The sequence below is a fragment of the Camelus ferus genome, chromosome 31 (assembly GCF_009834535.1).
Source record: "Camelus ferus isolate YT-003-E chromosome 31, BCGSAC_Cfer_1.0, whole genome shotgun sequence".
In the NCBI taxonomy this organism is placed as follows: Eukaryota; Metazoa; Chordata; class Mammalia; order Artiodactyla; family Camelidae; genus Camelus; species Camelus ferus.
In genome coordinates, this window is record NC_045726.1 from 18,428,986 (window position 1) to 18,454,747 (window position 25,762).

Genomic DNA, 25,762 nt, shown 5'->3' on the forward strand with positions numbered 1-25,762 from the left:
GGCTTCCTCCTCTGGTCCTGTTCTGACTGGCTTCCATCCTTCAGGGATGCTTTAATGTGGCTGGTCCCACTGGTGTGTCCCTTCTTCTGTTTTTCCACTGTAGTGAGGGATTCACCTATTCTTTTTTAAAAATAGACTTTATTCTTTTAGAGCAGCCTCAGGTTCACAACAGAACTGAGCAGAAAATGCAGAGAGTTTGCACATAGCCGTCCCCACCCACACATATATGCTCCCCTAGACTCAACATCCCTCATCAGTGCGGCATATTTGGTACCATCGCTGAACCAACATGGGCACATTATTATCAACCATAGTTTACCTTAGGGTTCCCTCTTGATGTCATACATTCTATGGACGTTGACAAATGCATAATGACATGCGGCCACCACTATAGTATCACACAGAATAGTTTCATTGCCCTAAAAATCCCTTGTGCTCCATCTGTTCATTCCTCCCTCCCTCCATCTCCCCAGACCCCTGGAAACCACAGTCTTTTTATGGTTTCTGTAGCTGTGCCTTTTCCAGAATATCGTTTGGTTGGAATCGTACCGTTTGTAGCCTTTTCAGACCGGCTTCTTTCATTTGTTAACGTGTCGTTCAAGCTTCTTCTAGTCTTTGTGACTCTTCTGTCAGTACTGGGGACTTGAGTGGCAGGAGGAGGCTGCCATGTGCATGCAGAGACAGCCAACACGATCCAGGACCTTTGTCAGCTTTTAAACAGAAAACAGTTTGTCGTTCCTGATATAAATGCATCTCCTTCTTAATTTCCTTGGCTTGTTAAGCCTCCTTGTATTTTGGGGGGATGCCCACTGTTGGGGAAGGAAGCTGTCTTCCAGCTCTGCATGTGCCCCGTAGATGGAGTGAGAGCTCGTCCCTGACCCCAGAGAGCTGGGTCCTGGCCAGAGCTCAGCTCAGGCTCATGCCAGGGAGTCCCCGTCTCAGGGGGGTGCTTCGCTGAGACCGAGGGGCGTGGCATGTAATTTTTTTTAACTACCAAAGCAATGAATACTTATGAACTTTGGAAAATACAGCAAGTATAGTGTAACGGTTTTCAGGATGACTTGACATTATATTTAAAAATATATATTTTTTAAAATAGCCAAAAGCCAAATCCCCCTTAATCCTGCCACACACAGACTAGCCCTGGGCAGCAGGTGATTGAGATCAAGAGTTAGGGTCTGATTCGAGGTGGTCTGGCTTCAAATCTTGGCTCCTCCTGTGACCCTGTAAACTCAGCATTTTGCCTCTCTAAGGACCGGTTCTCCAGGTGTGGCCTCTGACCAGACATTAAGCATCAGGCCCTGTGCAGACCTGCTGGGTCAGAAGTCCTGGGCTGGGGGGGGGGGCGTGCCTAGTGTTCCGGGTTCAACAAACCCTCCAGGGGCTTCTCACGCAGGCTCATCTTTGAGAACCATTACTCTACGCATGATTGCTTCCATTTGCCCTTTAGCCAGGTAATTATTTGTAATTGAATATGTAATCTATGGATACAGTCTTTAAAAAAATTTTTTTTTAAATTGGCAGAACCAGGGATTAAACCCAGGAGCTCGCACATGCTAAGCACGTGCTCTCCCACTGAGCTATACCCACCCCCTCCTACGGATATGTTGTTGTTGTAAAAAAATTATGTCACCTGGGGTAAAAACCCAGGGTCCCTCTTCTCCACCATCAGGTATCAGATGCCTTCCCAGTGGGCACTGCACTCATCAGTTTGCTATACGTGCATATGTGCAGACTTTTATGCCGCTAGAAACACGTAGTTTTGTGGGTTTTCCTTTTTTGGTTTTAACATAAATGGTATAATAATACGCATATCTTCCTGAAGTTAGCTTTTATTATTATCGTTATTATTATTATTATTTTATTTGCCTCAGAGATTTTTCAAAAACAGATCCATTGTTTAAAATTACTGCTTGGATCAACCCTGATTTAATTTCTTTCTAATATAACCACACAGTGAAAGTCTTTGCACATGTCCCCTCTTAAAGTGACTGAGAATCTCCCCTCAAGTAATTTCCCACAAGAGTAATTGTGGATCAGCAGAGAAGAGCGCACGTCTAAATATTGGAGCCGTCCTCTGAGATGCTCGTACCAATTACAGTCCCACCAACGGTCAGTAAGTACTGTTTCGTCCCACTTCCACCGACACTGATGTCATTAAACTTCTCAGTTTTTGCCCATTTTCAGTTTCGTGCTGTGGTTTAAATTGTACGGCTTTGAGTGCTGGTGAAGTTGAGCACATCTTCACGTGTTCGGCAGCCACCTGCGTGTGTCCTGGAAGTTCCCCCTTCACAGTCTGCCTCTGTTTCCACGTTGTGCCGCGGAGTAGGGAGAGCACCTGCTACGCGGGGCCGCGGCAAGGATTAGCGCTCAGAATGCTCAGCCCCACGCCCGGCACGTGGTGCCTGCTTAATAAATGTTTGCTTTTAATGATCAACATTTTGGTACAATTTCTTCCTTGTTTTTATGTATATAGCTTTTGAAAGACTTGGTTGTTACCATACCATATACATAACTTTAAAAAATTGACTATATTGCATTCTTTATATGGTCTCCACATAAACACATGATGATGACATAGTCCGTCCAGTGGCTTCACCCCAGGGCCCAGCAGCGCCTGAGGGGCATTCAGTTTGTTTCTTTGTTGTTCTTGTGATAAACAACAGTTGATACTTGAGGGATGAAGCTGTTTTAGGAGCAGGGGTAATTAAGATCCATTCCTTAAGTTACAACTTCAGAAATGAAGTTTCTGGAGCAAAAGAACGGTTTTGAGCCTGTTTATATGTATAGATAAATTGTTTCCTGTGTGGTTAGACAAATTAAAAATATTTTTACTATGAGAGTAGAAGCCTTTACTCTTACTGCACTTAACGACACACACGTGAAAATCCAAGAGTCCTAAAGTTGTGAGATCAAAGCACAAGGCCACTTCTCTCCATGAGAAATCCCGTGAACCTGAGAGACAGAAGGGTGAACCTCAGGTTCATGGAATTTCAAGCTACACTTTAAAAAAAAAATTTTTTTAACTGAAGTGTAGTCAGTTACAATATGTCAATCTCTGGTGTGCAGCACAATGTCCCAGTCACGCATACACATGCATATATTCATTTTCATATTTTTTGTTAAAGATTATTACAAGATATTCAACATAGTTCCCTGTGCTATATAGAAGAAACTTTAAAAAAGAATCTATTTTTATGTACAGTGGCTAGCATTTGTAAGTCTCAAACTCCCAAATTTATCCCTTCCCACCCCCTTTCCCCAGTAACCATAAGATTGTTTGCTGTGTCTGGGAGTCTGTTTCTGTTTTGTAGATGAGCTCATAGTGTCCTTTTTTTCTTTGAATAAGATCCTTTATGGATGGTTCCTCGTGGTGAAAACTCAGATCTGGCCATGGTCCTGAATTACGTGCCCTACGGCTCAGGATGCAACCCCAGCGCCCCTCGAAGCCCCAAGAAGGGTGGGCACAGCTTTGAAAGCGAACGTTTCTCTGTGCCCCGAAGGCAGGCACAGTGGTACCTCCCTCCCCCTGAAGAGTGAAGAGTGTATTTGCAGTCTGACTGCTGCTCAGCAGTTCACAAAGCATCCTGAGGCTCTGACCAACCCTGCAACAGGCTGTGCCCCTGCAAGAGGCTGAGCCCCTCAGGGCTGGAGGCTCCAAACAGCTGGCAGGAGTGGGATTAGTTTCAGGTCCTGGGGGTCAGTTCTGGGCGGCAGGTTTCAGTACAGACTGCAAGCCGTCCCCGATGTCCTGGCCCTCCCGCACGTGCCGAGCACCAGACGGTTTTCTGTCGTTCTTGGACCCGGGCCCTCTGTCCCTAAACTCCTGCGTTCCATGGGGAACTCTTGCAATTCCAGCTCAACAATGTGTCCCCGTCCCCTTCACTCCCTACAACTCCGGGTGGGGAGGGAAAAACACACCCGCTAGGACAGTTCTGACGTCACCCTCGTCCTCAGGCACCCACGGCTGGGGCTGTGCGTCTCCAGGGCCGCGCAGACCTCGGACACGGCCGCGCCCGGCTCTCCGGGGTGAGGTGAGCGCCGTCAGAGCCTGCGGAGGGTGGCAGGTCTGTGACTAATCCTTCCCAACTCTTACTTTGGCCCTTTGTCTCTTCTGTCCATCTGTAGCCGGCTGAGGCCCACACTTGGAGAGAAACGCCTTTCCCAAGACTCCCTTTTACAAAATAACGGCTTTTGTCTTAGTGTGATTGGCAGTTTTTGCTCTTTTCTTATTACTCAGGGAACAACATTTCCCCTTATTTTCTTCCTGCTCCAGATGAATTGAGTTTTCTTTCAGGATCCTTGTAAGTTGCAGTCCTTTTTCTGATGGCTCTGAATTCTTGCCCACACACCCCATTATTTCTTTGAATTCTTAACAATTTTTTCTTTGAATTCTTGAACACGCTAGCTCCCAGTGACACTCTCATTTGTGTTATAGGAACACTGTCTCCAGCCCTAGGGGTTTTTGCTTTTAACATTTCTCCTTCAGAAAGCTGATTTTACTCTGTGCCCTTGAGTTATGATTTTTGATAATAGTGCTGTTTGCCTGTTTTCCTCTCTTTCCCGACGACGGCCTTCAGACACTTGACTGGAGTTACTTTATTTAACATCAGGAGCTTGGGTTCTCACAAAGTCCTGTTTATCAACGTCATGCTGTCAGCTTCCTATGGTTTGGGACGTCGTGATGCCCTAACTGGGGGCTGGGAGTCCAGGGCTTATTGCAAAGAACAGGAGGAGGCAAAAGACACGCTGTTCTGCGGCCCTCGAGGCAAGCTGGAGTTTGAAGAACTAAAACGCACTGCAACACAGGCCGTTTTTAGCTAAGTATGGACTGTGGCTGAGCCCTCAGCCACGTGTACGAAGGCGCCCCTAGGAAGCAGAAATGTTCAAATAATACTATTACTGGCATCTTGAGCCACACGCACGCCAGGAGTTGTGCGAGATACTTTACAAGTGGGTTTTACACTCACGTCAGATCCAGGATGTAACTATCCTCGTCACTGTTCTCATTGAAGGAAAGCAAGGCTCTGGGAGATTTAATTTTTAAAAAATACTAAAAAACTAAGGTTTCAACTATTAAACGGAAGAACCAACTTTTTTTTTTCCTTTTTATTTTTTTAATTGAAGTACAGTCAGTTACAACGTGTCCATTTCTGGAGCACAGCACAGTGTCCCAGTCATGCACATACATACATGTATGCGTTTCCATGTTCTTTTTCATTAAAGGTTATTTCAAGATATTGAATATAGTTCCCTGTGCTCTACAGAAGAAACTTTTTAAAAAAATCTATTTTTATATGCAGTGGCTAGCATTTGTAAGTCTCAAACTCCCAAATTTATCCCTTCCCACCCCCTTTCCCTGGCAAGCATAAGATTGTTTACTATGTCTGCAAATCTGTTTCTGTTTTGTAGGTGAGTTCATAGTGTCCTTTTTTTTTTTTCTTTTAGATTCCACATATGAGTGACATCATATGGTATTTTTCTTTCTCTTTCTGGCTTACTTCACTTAGAATGATGATCTCTAGGTCCATCCATGATGCTACAAATGGCATTATTTTATTCTTCTTTATGGCTGAGTAGTATTCCAGGGTATAAATATACCACAGCTTCTTTATCCAGTCATCTGCTGGTGGACATTTAGGTTGCTCTCATGTTTTTGCTATTGTAAATAGTGCTGCTGTGAACACTGGGGCTTTGGCAATTCTGGGTCTTCTGTGATTTCATATAAATTTTAGAATTGCTTGTTCTAGTTCTGTGAAAAATGTCCTGAGTAATTTGATAGGGATGGCATTAAATCTGTAGATTGCCTTGGGCAATATGGCCATTTTAACGATACTGATTCTGGAAGAACCAAGATTTGAACTTACATTGCCTGCATACACCACTGATCAGATAAAGAAAGTTTAGAAAGTTAAATCAGTCTCTCTCTCCCTCTCTCTTTTTTTTTTTTTTAAGACTAGGTGCTGGGAGAGGGGAGGGCCCAGTGGTAGAGTGAGTGCTTAGCATGCGTAAGGTCTGGGTTCAATACCTAGTACCTCCATTAAAAAAGAAGCTAATTACCCTCCCCCACAAAGTGGAGGCCCTGGGGCTTGAACCCAGGACCTCGTGCATGCTAAGCATGTGCTCTACCACTGAGCTATAACCCCCCCCCCCCCCCACCAATCAGCCTTTATACAGACAAATCTGACTTGAGAGGACACCAGAATCCCTAGCGAGCGTGTGGGAAGTTGGGGACTTGCATTTCTGGTAAGTTCCCAGATGCTGCTGCTGGCCAGGGGACCACACTGTGAGGGTCACTGCCTCAGATCCACAGTTGATACAGACAGTGCTTCACGGTCCCTTCTTCGACTTCCCAGCATTTTGTCTTCCATCCTGGCTCCTGTTCAAGTTCTTTCTACCTGAGCATCCTAACAGGAGCAGACTAGTGTTTATTAATTGTGACCTGAACGAGGTGGGGTATTTTTACCTTATAGTTAGTAAACTAATGCTTATTTTATTAGTAGCTACCATTTACTGATTACTGAAGTGTTTTAAAGTCATTTAAGAGACACTTCTCTGTCCGGTGCCTCAGAAGCCTAAAAGGGAAATTACTCAGTAGACTGACAAAAAAAAAAAAATGAAGATACTACAGACTTTTCTTCAGGTCTAGCATGGATGACATTTCCATTCGTGGGCCTTGCTTGGAAGTAATGAGCCTGGGCTCACCGTAATTCCAAATGAACTCTGCAAGGGGCCTCTAACAGTCACTGAGGCTAGAAATCACCCGAGTTAAATATTCATAAGTTCTTCTCACCTCCTCTGGCTGCAAAGGTGTGGGGACTGAGGAACAGTTACTCTCAGAAGCGGCCCTGGACCCTGTGACAGTGGATGGTCCAGGCAGTGTTAGCAAAACCCCCAGGGCTCTGACTTGCTGGCCTGTCTGGGATCACACAACCCACCCTTGACCAATTGCTGAGGCTGGGGGTGGGCTTCAAAGGCGCCCATCGTAGGAGGAGACCCCTGGAGAGCATGGCTGGTTTCACTGACTCCTTCACTGTCCGTCACATCTTCAGAACAAGGTAGGTCTCCGGAGGATCAAGGGGGGCTGTTCCAGGCTCCTTGTAATTCGAGGCACTGGAAGGTCTTGACTGCTCTGTGATCAATTCTGCATCACAGCTTGGAGGGCCAATTTTTATTACGCACGGTCTTTTCCTTTGGTTGGAAAATATTTTTGATTTTTCCCCACTTTGTAACTGTACAAACAATAACTGAACACATTCTTGTAAGAAAATGTCTAAACACTGTAGAAGTACTCAGAGATCATCCTCCTTTCTAACCGTTCTTCTCCCCACTGCTCTTCCCAGCAGGACCCGCTCCGTCTTTGTCTCTTCTCCGTGCCCTTGTGTCTCCAAAGGAGGACCGAGTGAACCAGGCACCCCCGTGTTCACGCCCTTGAGCGACCCCCTCCCCCTGTGTCTGGGCTGACGCTGTGACTCGCTTCAACCAGTGAAATGTGCACGAAGTAGCAGTTTTTTTGAGACTCTAAGTTTCAATCATTGAAAAAAATGGTTGCCTTCGGAACCATGGTTTAGATATGCCCTAAATGTTTAATCATGTAGTTACTGATCAGCATTGGAGGTGGGGGTTCAGATTTTCACTCTTGACAGCAAGGACGTAGTGAATACTTCGCATGTACATTTCACGCACTCACGCATGAAGAAGACCTACCAGTAGCGTGACCGCGCACGAGGCAAGCATGTCTTCCGTGCCCCCAGGTACTTCCAAGTGGTCTCCCCAAACGGCTTCACCAAGTTGCACTTGCTACAGGGACACGTGAGGGGGCCTGTTTCCTCCCTTCTCACCCAGTTTGACCATTCTCCTGGGCGAGAAATTGTCTCGTTTTGGTGTTAATAATAATTTCTCTGATCACCAGTCTTTGCAGACACATGTTGGCCAACTGTCCTTGATCCTCTGTGGATCTTCTGCTTGTGTCCTCTGCCCGTTTTACCTTATGGGCTTGCGTAACTTTTGCTTGTTTGTTTTGGCTTTTTCTCAGGCTTCCACGTGCCTTTTCGATGTTTTCTATACTGTTCGGGGCTTATTTATGGCCTTTGAGTTTTCGGTCTTGTGATAGGAACATCATTTTCTGGGATTTTTTTGGTTACTGCTTCTCTACGTTGATTTCTGAGCTTTAGCTCTTTATCCTCTTGGGATTGATTTTGTGCACGGGGTGAGGTGGGCCTGTTGGAGAGGGCATGCCATTCACGTGGCACAGCGTGCGTCGCACCTTACACACCACGCACAACAGCCGTGCGCAGGGCTGTCTCAGCGGATCCTTCTCCCGACGTGCAGCTCATCATGTCCTCACGTTGACTCACTGGCTCATCTTTTCTTCGGTGACTCCCACAGGTCTGTACACCCTTTCCTTCTGGGTCTCCGTCTCATCCCTTGCATGCTCTGTCCATTTCCATGCCAATGTCACATAATTTCCACCAGTTCACTTTCATTTTTATCTTCTTCAGACTTTTTCTCTGTGTCCTTCAGGCTCCTTCTTCATGATGGAAGTTTTGGAATTAATTTTTCAAGTTCTGGTGGAAGGATCCTGTTGGGGCCTTAATTGGCATCACAGTAAATCTGTAGATGAATTTAGAGAAGAATTGGCATGTGTTTAGTATTGAATCATCCATACCAGAAATATGGTATGTCTTTCCACATAAGCAGGTTTTAAAAAATTTATTCATCGTTAAGTTTGTCTTCAATTTCAATGTCTTGCACATTTCCTGTGAAGTTTATTTCATGGCTCTTGTTTCTTTTGATTGTAAATGAGATATCACTTCCCTTCTTCCTTTTGTTAGCATTTGCCTGATTTAAATCTGCTTTATCTTCTTAGTATTTTCTTTGTCATTTTTTTAAACACATGTATTTATATATTTACATTTATTTGCATCCTTTTTTATTGAGGTACAGTTCGTTTACAATGTTGTATCAGTTTCTGGAGCACACACATATTTTTAGCAAGCGTGGAAGTCCTTGACCTTCAATTAGTGGGTTTGAGCCATTCATGATTCACGGTGATCACGCAGGTGATCAGACCCACTACTGATGTTTTGTTTTATATTTTTTAATTTGCATTTTGTTTGTGCATTTTCTATTTTTCCCCTTCTTTTTGCTGGCGGGGTTTTAGTTTGGAAGTCGACCGTTTCGATCCTGTTTTTACGGTGGCTTACAATTTTTTACACACATATGTAAGCTTCCATGTTTCTCCACCGCTACCTAGAATGAGCCAGCTCTGGACCTACCTCCACAAACTCAGTAGGGTTTAGCACAGGCTCTCCTCATCCTCTTCCAGCCTCTTCCAGCCGTGTTGAGACCTTCCGAGATGTTAGTTCCCCATCACTGAGAAAAATATTGTGAGTTATGCGTCAGTGGTCATCAAGGCATAAGGCGTGCCTGTAGCTGCTGTGGATTCTCTCCCCAACGTTGTTTCTCATAGCCCACCTCCTTCTCTTTCTTCGTATTCTTTGTTTCCCTGGAATAATTCTTTCAGAGAGTGTCTGTGGGCGGTTAACAGTTCGGCGTCTTTGCTTTGCCTTCCCACTCGAGTGCTAGTGAGGGTGGATGTGAGATTCTTGGCTCAGACGCCTTTTCTCCCGGCTTCCAGCGTTATTTGTCTTCGTGTGTTTGGTGCCGAATGAGAACTCTCTTTGTCAGGAGCCTATTTTCTCTTCTCCCCTTGTGCAAGGCTTTCAGGATGTTTCTCGCTTGGTCCCTTTGTGCGGAAATCAAGCTGCCATATGTCCAAAAGCAGATCTTTTTTTTTTTTTCAGATTTCATCTTGGAGCCTTGGAGACACAAACCCTCCCTAAAACAGAACATTTTAATCCCTTCGTTCTTGAGTGTTTCTTTCCCTCTCCTTTTTCCCTTTTCCTGGAACTCCTGTGAGGCTGACTGATGCACGGACGTGGGCTCCGAAGCCCCAGACTTTCTCTCCTTTGTATTTCAGCCTCTTTTGTGCGAAGAGGTTGCTGTCTGCACGTCGGGGAGGTTTTCTGGGCTCTGTGGTCCAGGCTTTCGCCCTTCTTCCGTTTTGTACATCCCTGGAGCCCACTGACTGGGTTTTTTCTGTGTAGTAAAAACCTGTAGACACGGGATGGAAAAGTCAAACTCTCCTTCCCCGTGGTTACCAGAACTTAAAAAAAAAAAAAAGCCTTGGAACAGACGGAAGAAGACAAGTTTAGGACATGCAGAATAAAGAACCCCAAGTCTCATTAAAGGCAACTCGTAATATCTGAAGTGGAGAGAGCGCTCATGCCAATGGATAACAAAGCTTACTGATAAACATGAGCTCTCTTCACGGGGATTTACCAAACCTCAGCTGGAATCCAGATAGTTTTTGAAGGACGGGAGAACTTCACAAGATGATTTCAAAGTTCTTAAGGAAAAACACATACCGGAGACACAGGAATTGACAAAGGACATACAGTAGCGTTCAGGCAAGGGTCCATACGGAATGAGGAGTTTAACGCACCACGGGGTTGGCACGTTGATCCAGGAGGACGCGGATGAATTATCAAAGCAGTGGTGCTGGTGGAAGTAGCAGCCCATTTGGAAGCTGGGACTATAATTCATGCCACAGCCTTTGTAGAGAAATAAATCCCAAATAGATTAAAAAGCTAACTTAAAAAAGTTAAATAAAGTGGCTGCACATATAAATAAATAATACTGTGAAAATTGTTAAAATTTAGGAGACTATGGTGAGACTCTGGGGACAGAAGACCTTCTCAAGGAAGACAGGGCGTCCCTGAGCCACACAGAAAATGATGGACGTGACCGCAGTTGTTACTACAATATTACTGCATTAACAGTTTCTTTTAGATAAAATGCAGAAACTTAACCATCAAAGGAAAAAAAATGATTGAATGGGAGATTAACATACTAATCTATACGAAAAAGATGGAGAACCTAATAGAAAATTGGGCCAAAGGTATGAACAGTCAATTAGCAGAAGAAGAAGAGCAAACGGCCAACTAACAGGTGAGAAAGCCTCACAACCTTATCAGGTATCAGGGAAGCTCAAATGAAAACAACAAACAAAAAGAAATCCTTTTGCCCGCAATAGGCAGAAGATTCAAAAGATTGATGCCTACGGTGCTACGAAGGCTGGAGAAATAAGCTTGCTAATACGTCGGCGGTGAGAAAACGCATCGCTACAGGCTGTTGAGGGGTAACCCAAGCCCGCGCCCTCGGCGGCGGTGCGCGCAGAGCAGTGACACGCGGCGGCGGGGACAGTCATAATTCCCCGGAGCTGGTCGCGGTCCCCACGCAACTCTGCGGCAGAGCTGGCGGCCGTGCTCACACAACTCAGCGGTGGTGGCGGAGGTGCGGACTTCCCTGTCCCGTGACTCTGAGCAGTCAGCGTGCCTGTAACTCTGCTCCACGTGTCACGGGACTCACGGCTCCGCGTTAGTGGCGGCGGCGGCGGTGCCTTTCACATGGTTCTGTGGTGTCGGCTGTGGCTGCATCCACGACAGTCTGTGACGTCGGTTGCGGTCGTGTAACTCGTGTAAGTCTGCAAAGTTGGCCGTGTTGTCCAAATAGCCCTGCAGAGCTGGCGACGGTGCTGGGGCCCACACGGCTCTGCACCGGTGAAGGCGGCAGGCTCCTCCTCCTTGGCAGCGCTGGCCGAGCTAGTTGTCGTTCTGTGCGGTGGCTGCAGGCGGTCTTCACAGAAGCCTGCTCTGGTGGTCATGATATTCATGTAACTATGACGGTGCGACGGGGGTGGCAGTCAGATGACACTGGGTGGTGCTCATGGCCTTGACACAACCCGTGGCGTTGGTTGTGGCAGTCGCCTCGCTCAGGGGTTGTGCTGGTGGTAAATGTTGCTGTGAGCTCACCATTGACTGTCTGGTCCCACATCTCAGTGCCTTTGGTCCCGGTGTCCACACAGCCTGTCACGGTGCTGTGTTTATAAACACACCGTCTGCGGCTGTGGTGCCCTCGTGTGACTAGGATGCTGCTGCTGGAGCCATTCCCACGGCTCTGCGAGGCTGGCCTGCCGTTCACACGTCATGCACCACCGTGGTCAGGGCGGCGGTGGTGTGTGGTCAGGCCACCCAGGATGGCTGTTCTCTTGCCCTCGGTACACCCCCTGCTCGGCCAGTGCCTTCCTCGCCGACACTGACTTCCACGAATGACCTGCCCACGTACTTGCCTTGACCACGGCTGGTGACTGTTCTGATCGTTGGATCAGAACCTCTGCACCCCAGGAGCGCATCAGAGGGGCCGTGAGGGGCGTGCCCCCTGCTGGTTTCCCTGGTAACACGTGAGCCAACGTGATGTCAGTTCCCCTTATAACTGGCAGCCTCCTCCTCCCCGCGCCCCCCACCGCCTTCCCTGGAAGCGAAGGCTGTCACTGTGTCCTGCCTGCTGTCGGCCTGCACAAGGTGGGGTGTCACTGCAGGACCTTGCTTCAGACTGTAAGACTCTCCCCATCCATTAAGTCACTGATGTCTCTGCCGCTGACTCCGGGCTCTTTCTTTGGCCTTGAGGCTGGGCAGGTGCAGGGCCCGCGGGCCTGTGCGGTGCAGCCCTGACTGGTGGTGTTCAAATGCCCACGTGATCGAGGACGTGCGTTCACGTGGCCCCGCAACGTTGGTGGCGGCTGTGTCCAGAGATGCTGTGAAATTCATCACGGTGTTCCTGTAACCCTGCAGCAGTGTTTCGTCGTGGTGTTGGCATAGTTGTGTGACGTCGGTGCTGCTGTTCACGTAGCTCGAGACGGTGGTGGTGGCGTAATTCAGATAGCACTGTGCCTTGGTCATGGCACCTACACACCTTTACGATGATGACAGTGTTGGCGTCCACACGTCACCGTGAGGTCATGACATTCCATACCTCTGAGAGTGTTCGCAGCATCCACATCACGCTGCGGGGTGGTGGCGGTGTTCCCGTGACTCTGCAACGTCATCCAGCACCTCTGTGATGGTGGGCATGGCCTCCAGACGATCTGCAGCGGCCGCTGTCCCATTCCCTCGTCTGCAGTGGGGGTCGCGGGGTGTCCCTTCCCCGAGTCTGTGGCTGTGGATGTGAAACTGGCTCGGCTCTGCAGGGGGGGTGGCGGAGGCAGTCACGCACTTCTGCGAGACCGTGGTGCTGTTAACACAGCTTCCCCACCGCGGTTGAAGCAGTTTCTTCACCCTGCAGTGCGGCTGGCGGTGGGACTCACAGCCCTCTGGGGTGTTGCTGCGACGCTCCCACAGCTGGGACAGCGCTGGGCGTGGCAACCCCCCAGCTCAGCAGAGTGGGTCGCGGTCTCCACACAGCGGCAGTGGCAGCCGGAGAGCCCTGCTGCCGTGGTGACGGCTCCCGCACAACTCGGTAGCAACGGTCACGCGGCCTGTGACTCTCTCGTGGTGTCTGCGTCGTTCTGCAGCGTTGGCCGTGGCGCTGGCAACTTTGTGATGGTGGAAGTGGCGTTTTCGTTAAGCCTTCGGCTTTGGTGGTCGTGGTGGTCACAGAACCCGGTGATGCTGGTCCTGGCATTTGCCTGTTCTGCGATGTCACTTTAACCACGTGCCTCTGCAGTGTTGGTGGCCGCCTGGTTCCCGCCTCCATGACGCTGCTCACGGTGCCCATGCGGCTGATGGAAGTGGTGGAGTTTAAATAACTCCGGGCCTGTGCAGTGGTTGGAGTAAGAGTCACATTTTGGAGAAATTTAAAGTTTTGCTGAAAGTTACGTAATAAGATATGACAGAGCCAGGCTCAAATTCAGATTTTCTGAATAATTCAAATGCAGCCTTTTCTGGACGACACCGTGAAGGCGCTTCCTGCTAAGTCTAAATTTAAAGGCATTGGTATGAAACACCTGCACCTTCAAGCTCCCCAAGGGCTTTGGACACAAGCGGTGTGTCTCTTTCATTCTGCTTGTTTGGCTTTAGCTGTGGCCAGATTTTCACAAATACGCACACATTTTCACGTGTGAAACTGATAAAAAAAATTCAGCTACAAATTTAGATGTTGTATAAGTAATTCTGAAAATTTTTGTTAAATAATGCAAAAGAGGTCTTTCTGGTAAGTCAAAATAAAGCACCCTTGGGGGCAATCTACAGTTTATTCCTAGAGCCCCCAATATGCTTATTATATAATGAAGTTTCATGTTGGCCAAAATGTTGATATTGTAGTATTTTCATTCTTTGTTTAAAAATTATAAACCTCTAGAAGCTTCGTAAAGACTAGAAATGTGATGTCGGGACATTGGGGTTTGGGTGGTGGTTACATGGCAGGTACATATTTAAACGTTCATTGAATCAGGTATTTAAGATTTCTGCATTTTGCAGCATGCGAGTCATAATTCAGCCAAAGGTTTTGAAAATGTATTTCTAGACAAAATAAAAAATAGCAACAGGTTTCAGGAGAGTCAAGTCGAGTGCCAAACGTAACACTCGGAAAATCTTCTGTTGGGTGTGGTTACTGCTTCTACAGAAACAGAACAAAGGGCCCCCGTGAATATGACGGTCAAAGGTGACTTGGGAGATGCGAGTGGCTCCAGAAACGGCCTTGCTGCGGCGAGAAACGGTCTGTGCGTCTCAGTTCTCAGGGCTCACGGCTGGCGTTTCTTTCCCCTTGCAGTACTTGGGGTGCATCGAAGTTCTGCGCTCCATGAGGTCGCTGGACTTCAGCACCAGGACGCAGATTACCAGGTAAGCCCTCTTGAAGCGGACCCCTGTGATGTCACTGTGGAAAGGCGTGCCCTCGGAGGCTCACAGCTCAGAAAGGTCCATAAGGAGAGTCTGCCCGTGAGCGCCGGTGACCGGTACCAGGGAGGCAGGGCCCACTGTGTTTCAAGCCTTCCGAGGGCTCATCCATTTCGGGGACGTGTGTGGCCTGGCATATGCCCCCCTGAAGGACACGCCAAGCTCTTTTTATAATCAGGCTGCAAACGGAGTGTTGATGTTTGTTTCTTTAATAAATGAAATTCTGATAGCAGATTGATATTTTAAAAATCTACTGAACTGTGTTATTTCTTTTCAAAAGAAAATCAATGTGTCAAGAGGGAATTTGCGACAGAGCACACCGAGAATAAAGTGCATAGAACTGGCAGGAGAAGAAGGGGGTGTAATTTGGAAAGCAGACCAATTCTTTGAAGGTGTCAGTGATTTTGAGCCGGTTTACGTATTCTTGACCATCAACTAGATTCTAACCTTCTCGGCGGCTGGAATTGTTGTTAAGCACTTTTTTTTTTTAAAAAATAAAATTCATAGCCTAGTAGAGCTTATACCTTTAGGGAAAAACAAATGCCCATTTCAGGTCGTCTTGAAGAAGAGAACCAGAAAGCTAAGAACGGGTCTGTGAAGCAGGCACACTTCCGGGGGCGAGGAGCTGGTAGTCGTGGAATTATTTAAATGGTGCCTTCAGAAAATGCCTCATATTTATTCCATTTAAACCTCTCTATGTGAGAGAGGGTGTAGCTCAAGTGGTAGAGCGCATGCTTAGCACGCACGAGTCCTGGGTTCCATCCCCAGTACCTCCTCTAAAAGGAAAATAAACCTAAAATAATAAACTAAATAACAGTGTTTAAGTGAAAAAAAAAAAAAACAAAAAAAACAAACGCCTCTCTGCTGGATGTCTTCGGATTAGCAAGCCAAAGGCTCGAGACTGAGTTTTAGGAATCAATTAGTTGCTGAATAATGCACGCACCTCAGTTCTGTGTTTTAAGCACCACAGTGATACCTCCTGCCTCCTCGGAAATTTGTGTCCAAAAGAGTTGGTGGCTCTCCTCTCTCTGAAGCAACTCAAGACACACGTGGTGAGGACAGGGCAAGCGGACCATCTACGCCGGGGCAGGACTCCATCTCCACTTGTCTGTAGAGAAGGGCTTATGAAACTTGCCAAGGGGAGGAGTGGTATTTTGAAGTGAGGGCATTTAGAAGAAAAGTTCGAATGCTTACTTCGTCGGTCATTCACCCGTCCCAGCCGTGGAAAGGCTCGTGCCCCGCCGGGCGTCTGGGCAGAGCACCGGGGGTGCTGTGACACAGTCCACCTTCGCATGGGAGCTGGTGGTTTTTAAAAAAGAACTGTGGACCATCTCTACTGAATTCCCTTCATAGATCCTGGGACTGCTGTCCTTTTCATTCTCCTGATGTATCTGTTGACCGTTTCCTGCTGGCTGTGCACTCACTGTGCTGGCCGACGTGGGCTGTCTTGCTTTGCTAGGCCTCCTGGTTTGGGGGGAAAAGATGCCAAGACAAGTGACTAAGGGGCCTGCGAGGGGCAGGGACCAAGTCCTCCTCCTGGGGAGCGGAGGAGAGTGGGGGCAAGGGAACAAGCCAGTGCCCCCTTGCGCGAAGTTCTGGGCGCTCTTTGGGGAAGAACCCACACGGGCAGACGGAACAGCAACGCAGCAGAGGACAGCCGTGCAGCAGACACCCATCCCACCCCGTCTAGATCTTAGCGGGGGCGCAGCGATGGGCTGGGCCGGCTGGGGGGCCGTCCTTCGACTCGGGAAGCTTGGCGTTGAGTTCTCTTTACAGCAGAATTGTCCTGGGTTTGTCAGACCTTCTGAGAACGATGTTTGCTTTTCTCTAGGATGCTTTGTCTCTGACCTCATTTTTATCACGGGACATGTTGCTTGTTTTAGTTAATAGCCAGAGATCACTTGTGGGAAATCACTGTCAGAAGGAGGCCTTTGCACCCGGGACAAGAATGCCCAGCTGTGCCCTGCAGACGTGGCCTCCCAAGGCTGCGTGGAGCTGGGTGCTAACCGTGCCTGCGATTAAACCTACCCCCGTGGTTCACTTTATACACTAAACGCACTCTTGAAAGACTGCAGGGAAATCGAATGCTGTAATTGAGTTATCTCAGACGGGCCCTGGGAAAGTCTGTTTCCAAAGCTTCTTAGCCGTGCCTTCCGTGTGTGTTTGTCTAAGCAAACAACCGCTCCCTACTCATCTGTTCCACTCTTTCAAGTTTTGGATGTAAGTGTCTTTTAGAGGCCAAGCCAGGGGTCCTTTCGTTGGGGTCAGCTTGGTTTTACGCTGTTCCTGATGGCTTGTGGCGTCGGCTGCAGCACTGCCCGCGGATTACGGGTGTCTGATGAATGGGTAGCTTTGAAGTCTACCCAGAAGCTGCCGCTGACGGCGTGCGCGGTTTCAGCGGTGGCTGGTGAAGGCTTTGTGCTCCTAGTGCTCTGGGCAGAGGAGCTTGGCGACCCGTCCACACTGCTCGAGGCCCTCGGTGTCGGGGGCCAGTCCCCACCTCAGTGATTGTTGCGGGAAGCGCACCTGCTTGGTCACAGGGTGATTTCCACGTCGGACGCACCTGATGCCTGCAGGACAGGGCCTGGCGGGGGGGCCACCCCGTTTAAGCGTTTGCTCTGTCCTGTTCCCTGAGCACATGTTCAACACGGTGGGCACGGGGCCCCAGTGTCCAAAGAAGAAGTGCGTGCTTGCAAGCTTGCGGGCAACTGAGGGCGCACGGAGCGCGGCCTCCAAGCCCACGGCGTCCCTGGGTCACCCCGCTGGTGGTTTACATAGAGGAGCCGAGCCCTTCGGTGGCTGTGGGAGTCCAGGCCGGGGGACAGAGACGCCCTCCAGAAGAAGAAACAGCTCCTGCAGAAGTGGCTGGCTTCCCAACGTGCCCCTGGCTGCTCTACCAGACGCGGCCTTTCAGAAGGGGAATGCCTTGAACTCCCACCCCCAGTGTGTCCTCGGTCCAGGACGGGTCTGGGGTGCGGCACAGAATTGTCCCCACACCCTCGCGGGTCCTCAGTGATGCGCCTCTACGAAGGCCATGCAGGAATCCTGGCGCAGAAGCGTGGCTGCTCTGGAGCTTGTGGGAGCTGCCCTCTGCTCCCTCTCCAGCGCCAGTGCCACAGCTCAGTCCCCGAAACCCACGTGGGGACCCGTTCTCCCTGAGGGACTCCACGTTGGCTGTGCAGCTCCCCGAGGACCAGGTCTCGGCTTGGTGTCACCCTGGAGAAGGACCCCAGCCCAGGGCCATCAGAGACCCCCTCTTTCATCTGAGTTAGGCCACTGGGCCTCCCCACGAGGTGACTCTGGCCCAACGCTGATGGCCACTGCCCCGGCGACTGGCCCCTCTGGCCGCGGGGACCACCGCATGCGTCGTCCTCTCCTGCGACTTCTCTCGTCTCGCCTCGGGGGACGAGTTGAACTGAGTTACTGTGCTTCCCGTCAGAGAAGGATGTGCGCGTCAGACGGACGTGCTTGGGGTCAGACTCCTGGGGAGCAGCCCATCCGGCGCCCTGCACGGTGACAGACGCTCCCGGGTGCCCATGGTCATGGGAACAGCACTGCCTCTCTTCCCCCTCCCCTTTGATTTCCTGATCTGCTAATTTTTATTTTATTTATCTCGTTAAACTCGGTCTATTCTGGGAAATTACCTTAAGCCATTTTTAGGGCATGGAAAGCCATAAGCACGTAGACAGGCACTCCCAGAGCACTCAGCACGGTGGCCTCCTCAAACAGCCAGTGTGAGCAGCTGAAGTGTGTTTTTGGTTCTAAACGACCCAGCTGACCTCTGGCACTGCTTGGATTCATCCGATAACAGCCCAGTTTGCTTTCCACCCCTGCTGGCGCAGACGGACGCGTGAACTCAGCGTGCGTGGCTTTGCTGCTCCCCCAGGGTGAGTGCCTGGACAGACCATTGCCCGGGGCCCCGCACAAACGTGCTTTTGCCAAACTGGAGAGAGTAAACAGTTGAATCCAGTTGAGGTGTTTTGTTTCTCTTGTTTAAAAGTTGTCCTAGTTCCCGCAGGCCCCGAAGATGCTGGTCGGGCCCAGACCTTGATCAGTGCGGCCCGTGGACACGGCCGCTCCCTAGAACCCGCTCTGCACCCACACGCTGGAGGATTCTGCGTCAGAGTCGAGATGTTTTCATCCCTTTGGTTTGAACCCAAACTCGAAACTTGAGAAAGAATGCCCTTTCTCGTGGAAGTGTTTCGCTTTCATTCTTTTTCGACCTGTCGATGGGGCCTCCGGGCACTCTTACCGCTGATGACTCATCAGCTTTGCCCACGTTGAAGGTCAGAGTCACCTGGCCGCGACCTGCTCCCGGTGCTCAGCCCGGGCAGAGTGAAAATGGACAGACTCAGCGTCAGCCGGTGACGCTGGGAGCTTTTCTGTCCGAGGTTTCACGCAGGGGCTTTGGTTAGAAGGTGGGTGTGTGAGCACGTGGACGTGGTTCTACTGGGAACTGAGAGTCTGAACAAAGTAGCAAGGCTGCCTGGACGGTGTGAGGGAGAAGGGAGGCCGGGGACGAGGCGTCCTGCGTCACGGACGCTCCTGGTACGGGGAGAATGGCGGCCTGGCTTGCGGGGCATCTCTTACCAGTCGGCAGCAGAGAGGGCTCCACCTTCAGTGGAAGGAGGGCCAGCCAGACGAGCTCGGCGCGGCTTCTCCACTCCGTCCACCCTCTCTTCTCCGAGCTGACCTGGGAGGCGTGGTAATGCTCCCTTCTCCAGTCACCTCTGGCTCCCAACATTCTACACATCTCAAAGTAAATAAATAAATAAATAAAGCCAAGGTAAAAACTTTCACCCCACGATCCTTCAGCTCCCCCCGAGTCCCCGAGCATCCTCATCCGTGTGTGCCCATCACAGCTCCGGCGCATTTTCCCTCGGGCGCATGCAGGCCTCCCGGCACCGCGGGCCCTCGTTGGACTTCCTGCGAGAGAGGGGCCGACCAGGCTGCGGGCCGGGCGCCCTGAGCTCCTCCACCAACACCATGTCCATGGCACCCTTCACCATCTCGCCTCAAACAGTCCTGTGTCACGTGGCCATTTCATCACCGTTCATGGGAGGGGGCGGTTTGGGGAAAGGCCGCAGTGACTAACGCGATATTTGTGTTGCTTGTAGAGGCTTTCCCATCCCCGGGGTGGCGTTCGGGCTGTGAGGAGCTGCCGTGGCAGAAGACGGACCCAGAGGAAGCAGGCAGGTAAGGGCTGGGCACCTCTGCCTCTTGGGGGGGGGGTGGCACATGGTCCAGGGAATGCCATGTGGTCGGACTGCACTCCCCTGCCGCGTAGGAAGGTGGAAACAGCCGGGGGTGGGCGTCTGGATGTCTTCTGTCCAGGTTTGGGGTGACTGCTTCCTCTTGGGCTACGGCACGAACTCCACAGGCCGCACTTTGGCTCTGTGGCTTCCGCACTCTGCAGGCCGGGAGGACTATTTGGAAGGGCCCCTGTTTGCAAATCCGTCGTATCAGCGGAGTTAAGATTCGCGGTTGGCATCTGGCCTTTGGCTCAAGCACCTTCACGTGCGTGGATCTGGTCTCTCCAGTTAGAGTCCCTGGTTGTGACATTCCAGAATCCCTTTCTCACTTCAAAATAAACACCTCTAACGTCGATTTAAGTTCATCGCACCAGGAAAAGGAACAAATCTGTGAAACTCTTCCCCGAGGCTGGTTGACTCTCAGAATTAGAAGGGAGAGCAGCGGGTGTGAACAGCCTTCCCGCCGCGCCCCGCACATCCGGCTGGTGCAGGACGGCCAACTCGCGGCCTCAGCCTTCCCGGCTCATTCTAAATTTACTTGTTCGAACGCGTGCGTTTCGCAGGCTGAGCCTCTCCCGAAGCCTTCCGCCCCCAGGGGGGCAAGGCCTGGCAGGGAGGGGGGTGGTGTTTTCTCAGTTTAGAATGCTTTTTGACAACACCAGCTTGGTGGTGTGCAGACGCATCCGGCGTCAGCTGAAGCAGGCTGAGTCCTTCCGCCTTGCTTCTCCGCTGCTACTCAGGGTTTCACACCCGCCAGAGCAGTTTTGTGCCCCTGCGCCCCCTTCATCATCGTTGGCATGTGAGAATGTGCTTGATGGGGGGGGGGCGTGTGTGGATCACAGGTGCTCCAGAAACCACGCCTGGGGGAAAGGGGCCCAGAGTCACAGGCAGCGGGACAGGCGTTAGCAAGCACGTGGAAAGTGCTGAAAAGTACCAGGGAAGCAAGGAGGAAGCTCCTCGGGGCCTGGATGGGTCTGGGAGGACTTCCTAAAGGAGGGCGCGTTTAACCTCAGGGTGAATTTCTCCCCCAACCACGCAGCAGACCTGAAGGAAGCATAAACCTGAGGCCACTGCTTCCACTCGGGGTTCTGCCTGTCGGCTTCTGTGCAGTAATGCTAATGCCTGCCAAAGGGTGGGGGTCTGAGTCGGGCTCAGCGAGGGAACTCGGGCACAGTCTGCACCCACCTGAGGTCCATCTGGCCCTGGGCCCAGCTGCCTTTAGGGCCCCAGGACGGCCCTGGGGCAAAGGGATGGGGGTGCCTGCTTCCTGATAGGCCTCAGTGTAGTGTTTGGTCCCCACAGGCTAATACATGCTGATACGCAGTTTGTGAGGGTGAAATGAGACATCGCTTCTAGAAGCACCTGGCACAGGCCATGCACGGGAAAGCTGCTCAAGGCCGTTCCCCTGACCAGACCCGCATGTGCAGGGGCCCTAACCTGTCCCCCTGAGCAGACCTGAGAGTAGGTGTGCGGAGCCTCCGGGGGAGGGTGCTGCAGGGAGCACGGGCGGGGGGGCCGGAGGTCTCCATCATGGAGCGGGGGCCCGGCTCTGGCCCTGGAGGCGGCGTGGCCACGCTTACGGGGACGTCCCTGGAGCCCAGCGCGGGCCGGGGGCTGTGAGGGGACAGCTCCGGCTCACGGTTCACAGCACCAAACGCTCGGCTCCCGGGCCTGTGTCTCTGAGTCGGGTTTTTCTCTTGAGGCCTCTCTGGACACTGTCCCGGCCGCTCGTCTGGGCAGCTGTGTCCTGGCCCGTAGGGCAGGGCTGTACTTACAGGGGGTGGGCTCCTGACCCAGCGGGCGAGGGAGAGGATCCCTGGGGACCAGCCCAGGAGAGCGTTCCAGCTTCTCCTTCCCTCTCAGGGGCGGCTCCTCACCCACGGAGGAGGGAGGAGGGAGGGAACCCCCCAAACAGGCTTGTGGAGGGCGTTAAAAGGACACCTCGAAGCACTGGGGTTAGGGTCTAGCTGCTCAGCACGCCTGGGTAGCTGTGTTTTATCGTGGGTCTCATCCTCACCCTGTCCAAGTTTCTGTAGGTGAGAATACCTGATAATACGATTGATACTGTTATTCAAAGTGTCAGTGTCAACCAGTGTCATTCAGGGCAGTGTTTCCAGCTGAAAAGAAAGGGGGGTGTGATACAGCGACGGAAGTTACTGACAGGGGTAGACTGCTTGCTGACGTGGCGCTGGTTTTCCCTTGAACCAAAATCATCTAGCGTTTCATTCTGTCCCCCTGCTTTGCCAGTTGCTGCCTCTGCTGAGTATAGTAATAATAATTAATAATAATAATAATAAATAATAATAATATTCGTATTGAATACTTACTCTGTTCCGGGCATTACTCTAAGCATGCCATCCATTATTGCAACAAATGTTTATCGATCACATGCACCGTGTCCAGTCACTGTTAAGGTCCCGGGAACAGGGCTCTAAGTAAAGGCTTACTGTCCGCCGCAGGGAGAGAAAATAAAACACACCGACGTGTGTAAGAGAAGGGTGTTAAGGTGAACTTGCATCTGAACCGGTCGTCGTTGTAGCTGCAGATCGTCACGTCGCAGTTCCACGTCGTTTGGCGTAGTAATTTCAGGTAGTGATGCGGGGGTGTGAGGTCTCCCGTCAGGGCCCCTGGGAGGTTGGTTGTGTGGATTTTGGAGATGAGGAAGCTGAGGATGGGGAAGCTGACAAAAGCTGTTCAAGTCCGCAGAGCCAGGCAGAGTCAGGGACTGGAACCCGAGCAAGTCCGAGTCCAGAGGCGAGAGTGGCCCGCCCTGCTCCTGCCACAGCGAGGGGGCTGCGTCCTTCAGGAGCCACGGGCGCCGTGCTGGCAAAGCCCAGACACGCGCCGGGCGGGGGCTGCCCCTGGCGGATGGAGACTTCCTGTGAACTACAAAACGCCGTGGGGGCCTTGAGCAGAGCGCAGAGAAGCCGAGGCGCCTGCAGGCTGGCTGGGATGCGTGGGCAAACACACCCAAGGAAGAGGGTCAGGGGCGCGCAGGGTGGGCTCTGCAAAGGCCGTGCGCCTGCCCTGTTCATCCTGCTGGCGTTCATCCTGTGCTGCAGCCGCACTTCATAGAATTTCACTAAATAACAGAAGGAAAAATATTAACAATGCTTTTTAAAAATTTCATGTGGGTAGTTTATAGAGAGGATGGGGACCTCACCGCCTTAACTAGCCCCAAGTGAGGAGGGTGGGCTGGCATGGGGGGAGGTGGAGGGGAGGGCGGGATGGGGAGGAGAGGACAGATGGGGTGAGGAAGGGGGCTGGGGGCGCTGCGCAGGGGGTTGGCCGAGTGGGGTCGGGGGAGACGGGGTGGGCGGGGAAGGTGGAGGGGCTGGTGGAGAGGACAGGTTCTGCGGGGCGGGAGATTGTCTTTTGTTTCTCACCTTGAACATCCCAATAAACCAGTCTGATTCCCACCTTCTGCCCCCCACCAGCTGGAAAATGCAGGCAGTACCCAGCTTCCTGGTTTCTCCTTTCATTTCAAGCACGAGTAACGCTCTGTCAGGGTGACCTCGTCGCCTGGTTTTCTGACAAGCTGGTTATGGAGACCAGGGGCCAGGGACGCAGCCGTCTCTCCCCGTGAGGGCACCTGTCACCCGGGGGCATGGAGACTTCCAGCCACAGGGCCCGTTCCTGGGAACCGGGGTGGGGAGATCTTCCTACCGACAGTCTCCTGGGTCAGAGGCAGGGACAGAGGCAGGCTCAGAGCCCGGCGTGGGCCTGGGCAGCCGGTTGGCAGCACTGACGAGGGGTCAGGATCTCACAGGATGTGTGGTGAGGAAGGGCGAGGGGCTAGGCTGAGTCCAGATGTCACTGAAACGCAGAGAAAAGGGGGCTAGACAGACACCGCGCCTAAGTTTACGGAAGACTTTGCAGAGCCTCGCGTGCGCAGCCTCGAGATTCATTTCCGTGTTTACGTGGTTATTTCTTTACGTCTTTGGCAGCCTGTTATGTGGCTCTGTCTCCTAGCGCAACTTCCTGGCTGGTAAGGACATGTCACTTTGAAGGGACAGGAAACAGGACACTCCTCCATTACCGTGATGCTGTCCCACGGAGATTCTGCTGCAGTGGGCTGGGGCAAGGCCTGGGCCACCCCCAGGGCGAGCCTGCCGACACCTCTGGGCGACAGCACTGGGCACAGAAGATCTTTGTCTCCTCCCTGCCGTGTCACACCACACGGAAGGGACTTCTCGCCTAACCTGGGCTCCACTGTATATGGATTTCTCGACGAATCCATCCTCCCCGCCAAGTTCTCAAACTCGGATGTCCATCAGAATCACCTGGAGAGCTTGTTACAACCAACGGCCGGGACCCACCTCCAGAGCTTCTGACTCAGGAGCTCTGGGGTGGGGCCGAGGGTTAGCATTTCTAACCTGTTTTTGGGGGGGTTGCCGATGCTGCCGGCCCAGGTGCCACCCCTGGGGAAGCAAGGTTCCAGAGTTCTAGTGTCGACTTCTGAACCCTTTGCAGCTGCCCACGTGTGAGACCACAGCTTTGACAACAGGCCCATTTATTTTGTTCGTTTGTTTGTTTTTAAGTGATGCCAGTCATCCAAAATATTTAACAATGGAGACGCGCACGCGTGGCTCGGTGGCTTAGAAGGGCTTAAGTAGAACCCCCAAGAGGAATAGATGGCGTTCATTCTGTATTCTCCTCGGGGACCACCTGGCCTGGTGTGTATTTATAATCCTCAGGCCAGAAGCGCGTTTGCGTAAGAATGTACCCTCTGATTGCTCCTTTCCTGTCTTGTTCTCCGAGTTCACTTACCCCCGGACGTACCATTCCCTCTTCGCCCTTGCAGGGGGAGCTAGAGTCGCAGGTTCTGGAGGCAGATCGTCTGGGTGTAGCTAAACTGCACAACTTTCCAGCGGTGGGATGTTGTGCAGATAACTGAAGGTCCCTGCCTCAGTTTGCCCGTCTTTAAAATGGGAATCATGACGGCACCTCCTTCACAGTGTTGAGGTGGAGTTGAGTTAATATCTGAGAAGCACCTGACATGCTGCCCAGTACATGGGAGGGCTCAAGACACATTCGCTGATACTGATATTTTAATTTTTACTATATCCTCGCCTTGTCAGTAATCTCACTGCTCTAAATAACACTTCTAGGGATAAAAGCCACAAACCTGTGTTTGTGCCTCTGAATCTTCTCTTAAGCCCAGTGCTGTGTTTTCAGCAGCTGCCTGGACCTGTGTCTTCCTGGAGATGCTCAGCCAGCTGCCAAGTCGTAGGCAGCCTGTCTCTGCCGTCCCTCCTCTCTCGCCTCTGCTGCTGCAGTCAGGTCCAGCTCACGTCTCCTTGAGTGTTTGTCATGACTGCCGCCCACACGTCGTCCCAAAGTGGAAACCAGGGAGTCAGAGTCAGCCCGTCTCTCCTCCCCGTTCAGTTCCCAGCGCTGTTGACTCTCCCTCGGAAGCCTCGCTAGTAACCTCTCCCCTTTCTTTCAGTCTCTCTCCTTCAGTTCCCTTTGTCCTTGCTGATCGGTTCACGTGCCTGAGTCACATCACTCCGCGTTAAGCTTCGCTGCCTTATCCGCTACCAGCAGGAGGCAATGAAAAAAATTTAATTTACTATTCAGTGTTTTACTTGACCTGCCCCAGCATAGCTTTCCAAATACATTTCTTGTAAGTCCCCATTATGCTTCTTTTGCACAAGCAGACTGACCTACACGCTGTGCCACTCTCCTGGTCCACTGCCACACCTCAAGGTCAAATATTCAGCCCCAAGAAGTACTTGCTTTTGCCCTGAGCACAATAAGGCCACTTTGTCTGCA

At 51.2% G+C, this 25,762-nt stretch overlaps 1 protein-coding gene across 2 annotated transcripts in view; it reads left to right on the plus strand.

Annotated features, from left to right (window-relative positions):
• Positions 1-25,762, plus strand: part of SHC3 (SHC adaptor protein 3) — a 137,366-nt gene that overhangs the window by 26,692 nt on the left and 84,912 nt on the right. For both annotated transcript variants that reach the window (XM_032471120.1, XM_032471121.1), the window contains exon 3: positions 14,611-14,681. In XM_032471120.1, the coding sequence (XP_032327011.1) occupies positions 14,611-14,681 (71 nt within the window). The remainder of the gene's footprint in view (positions 1-14,610; positions 14,682-25,762) is intronic.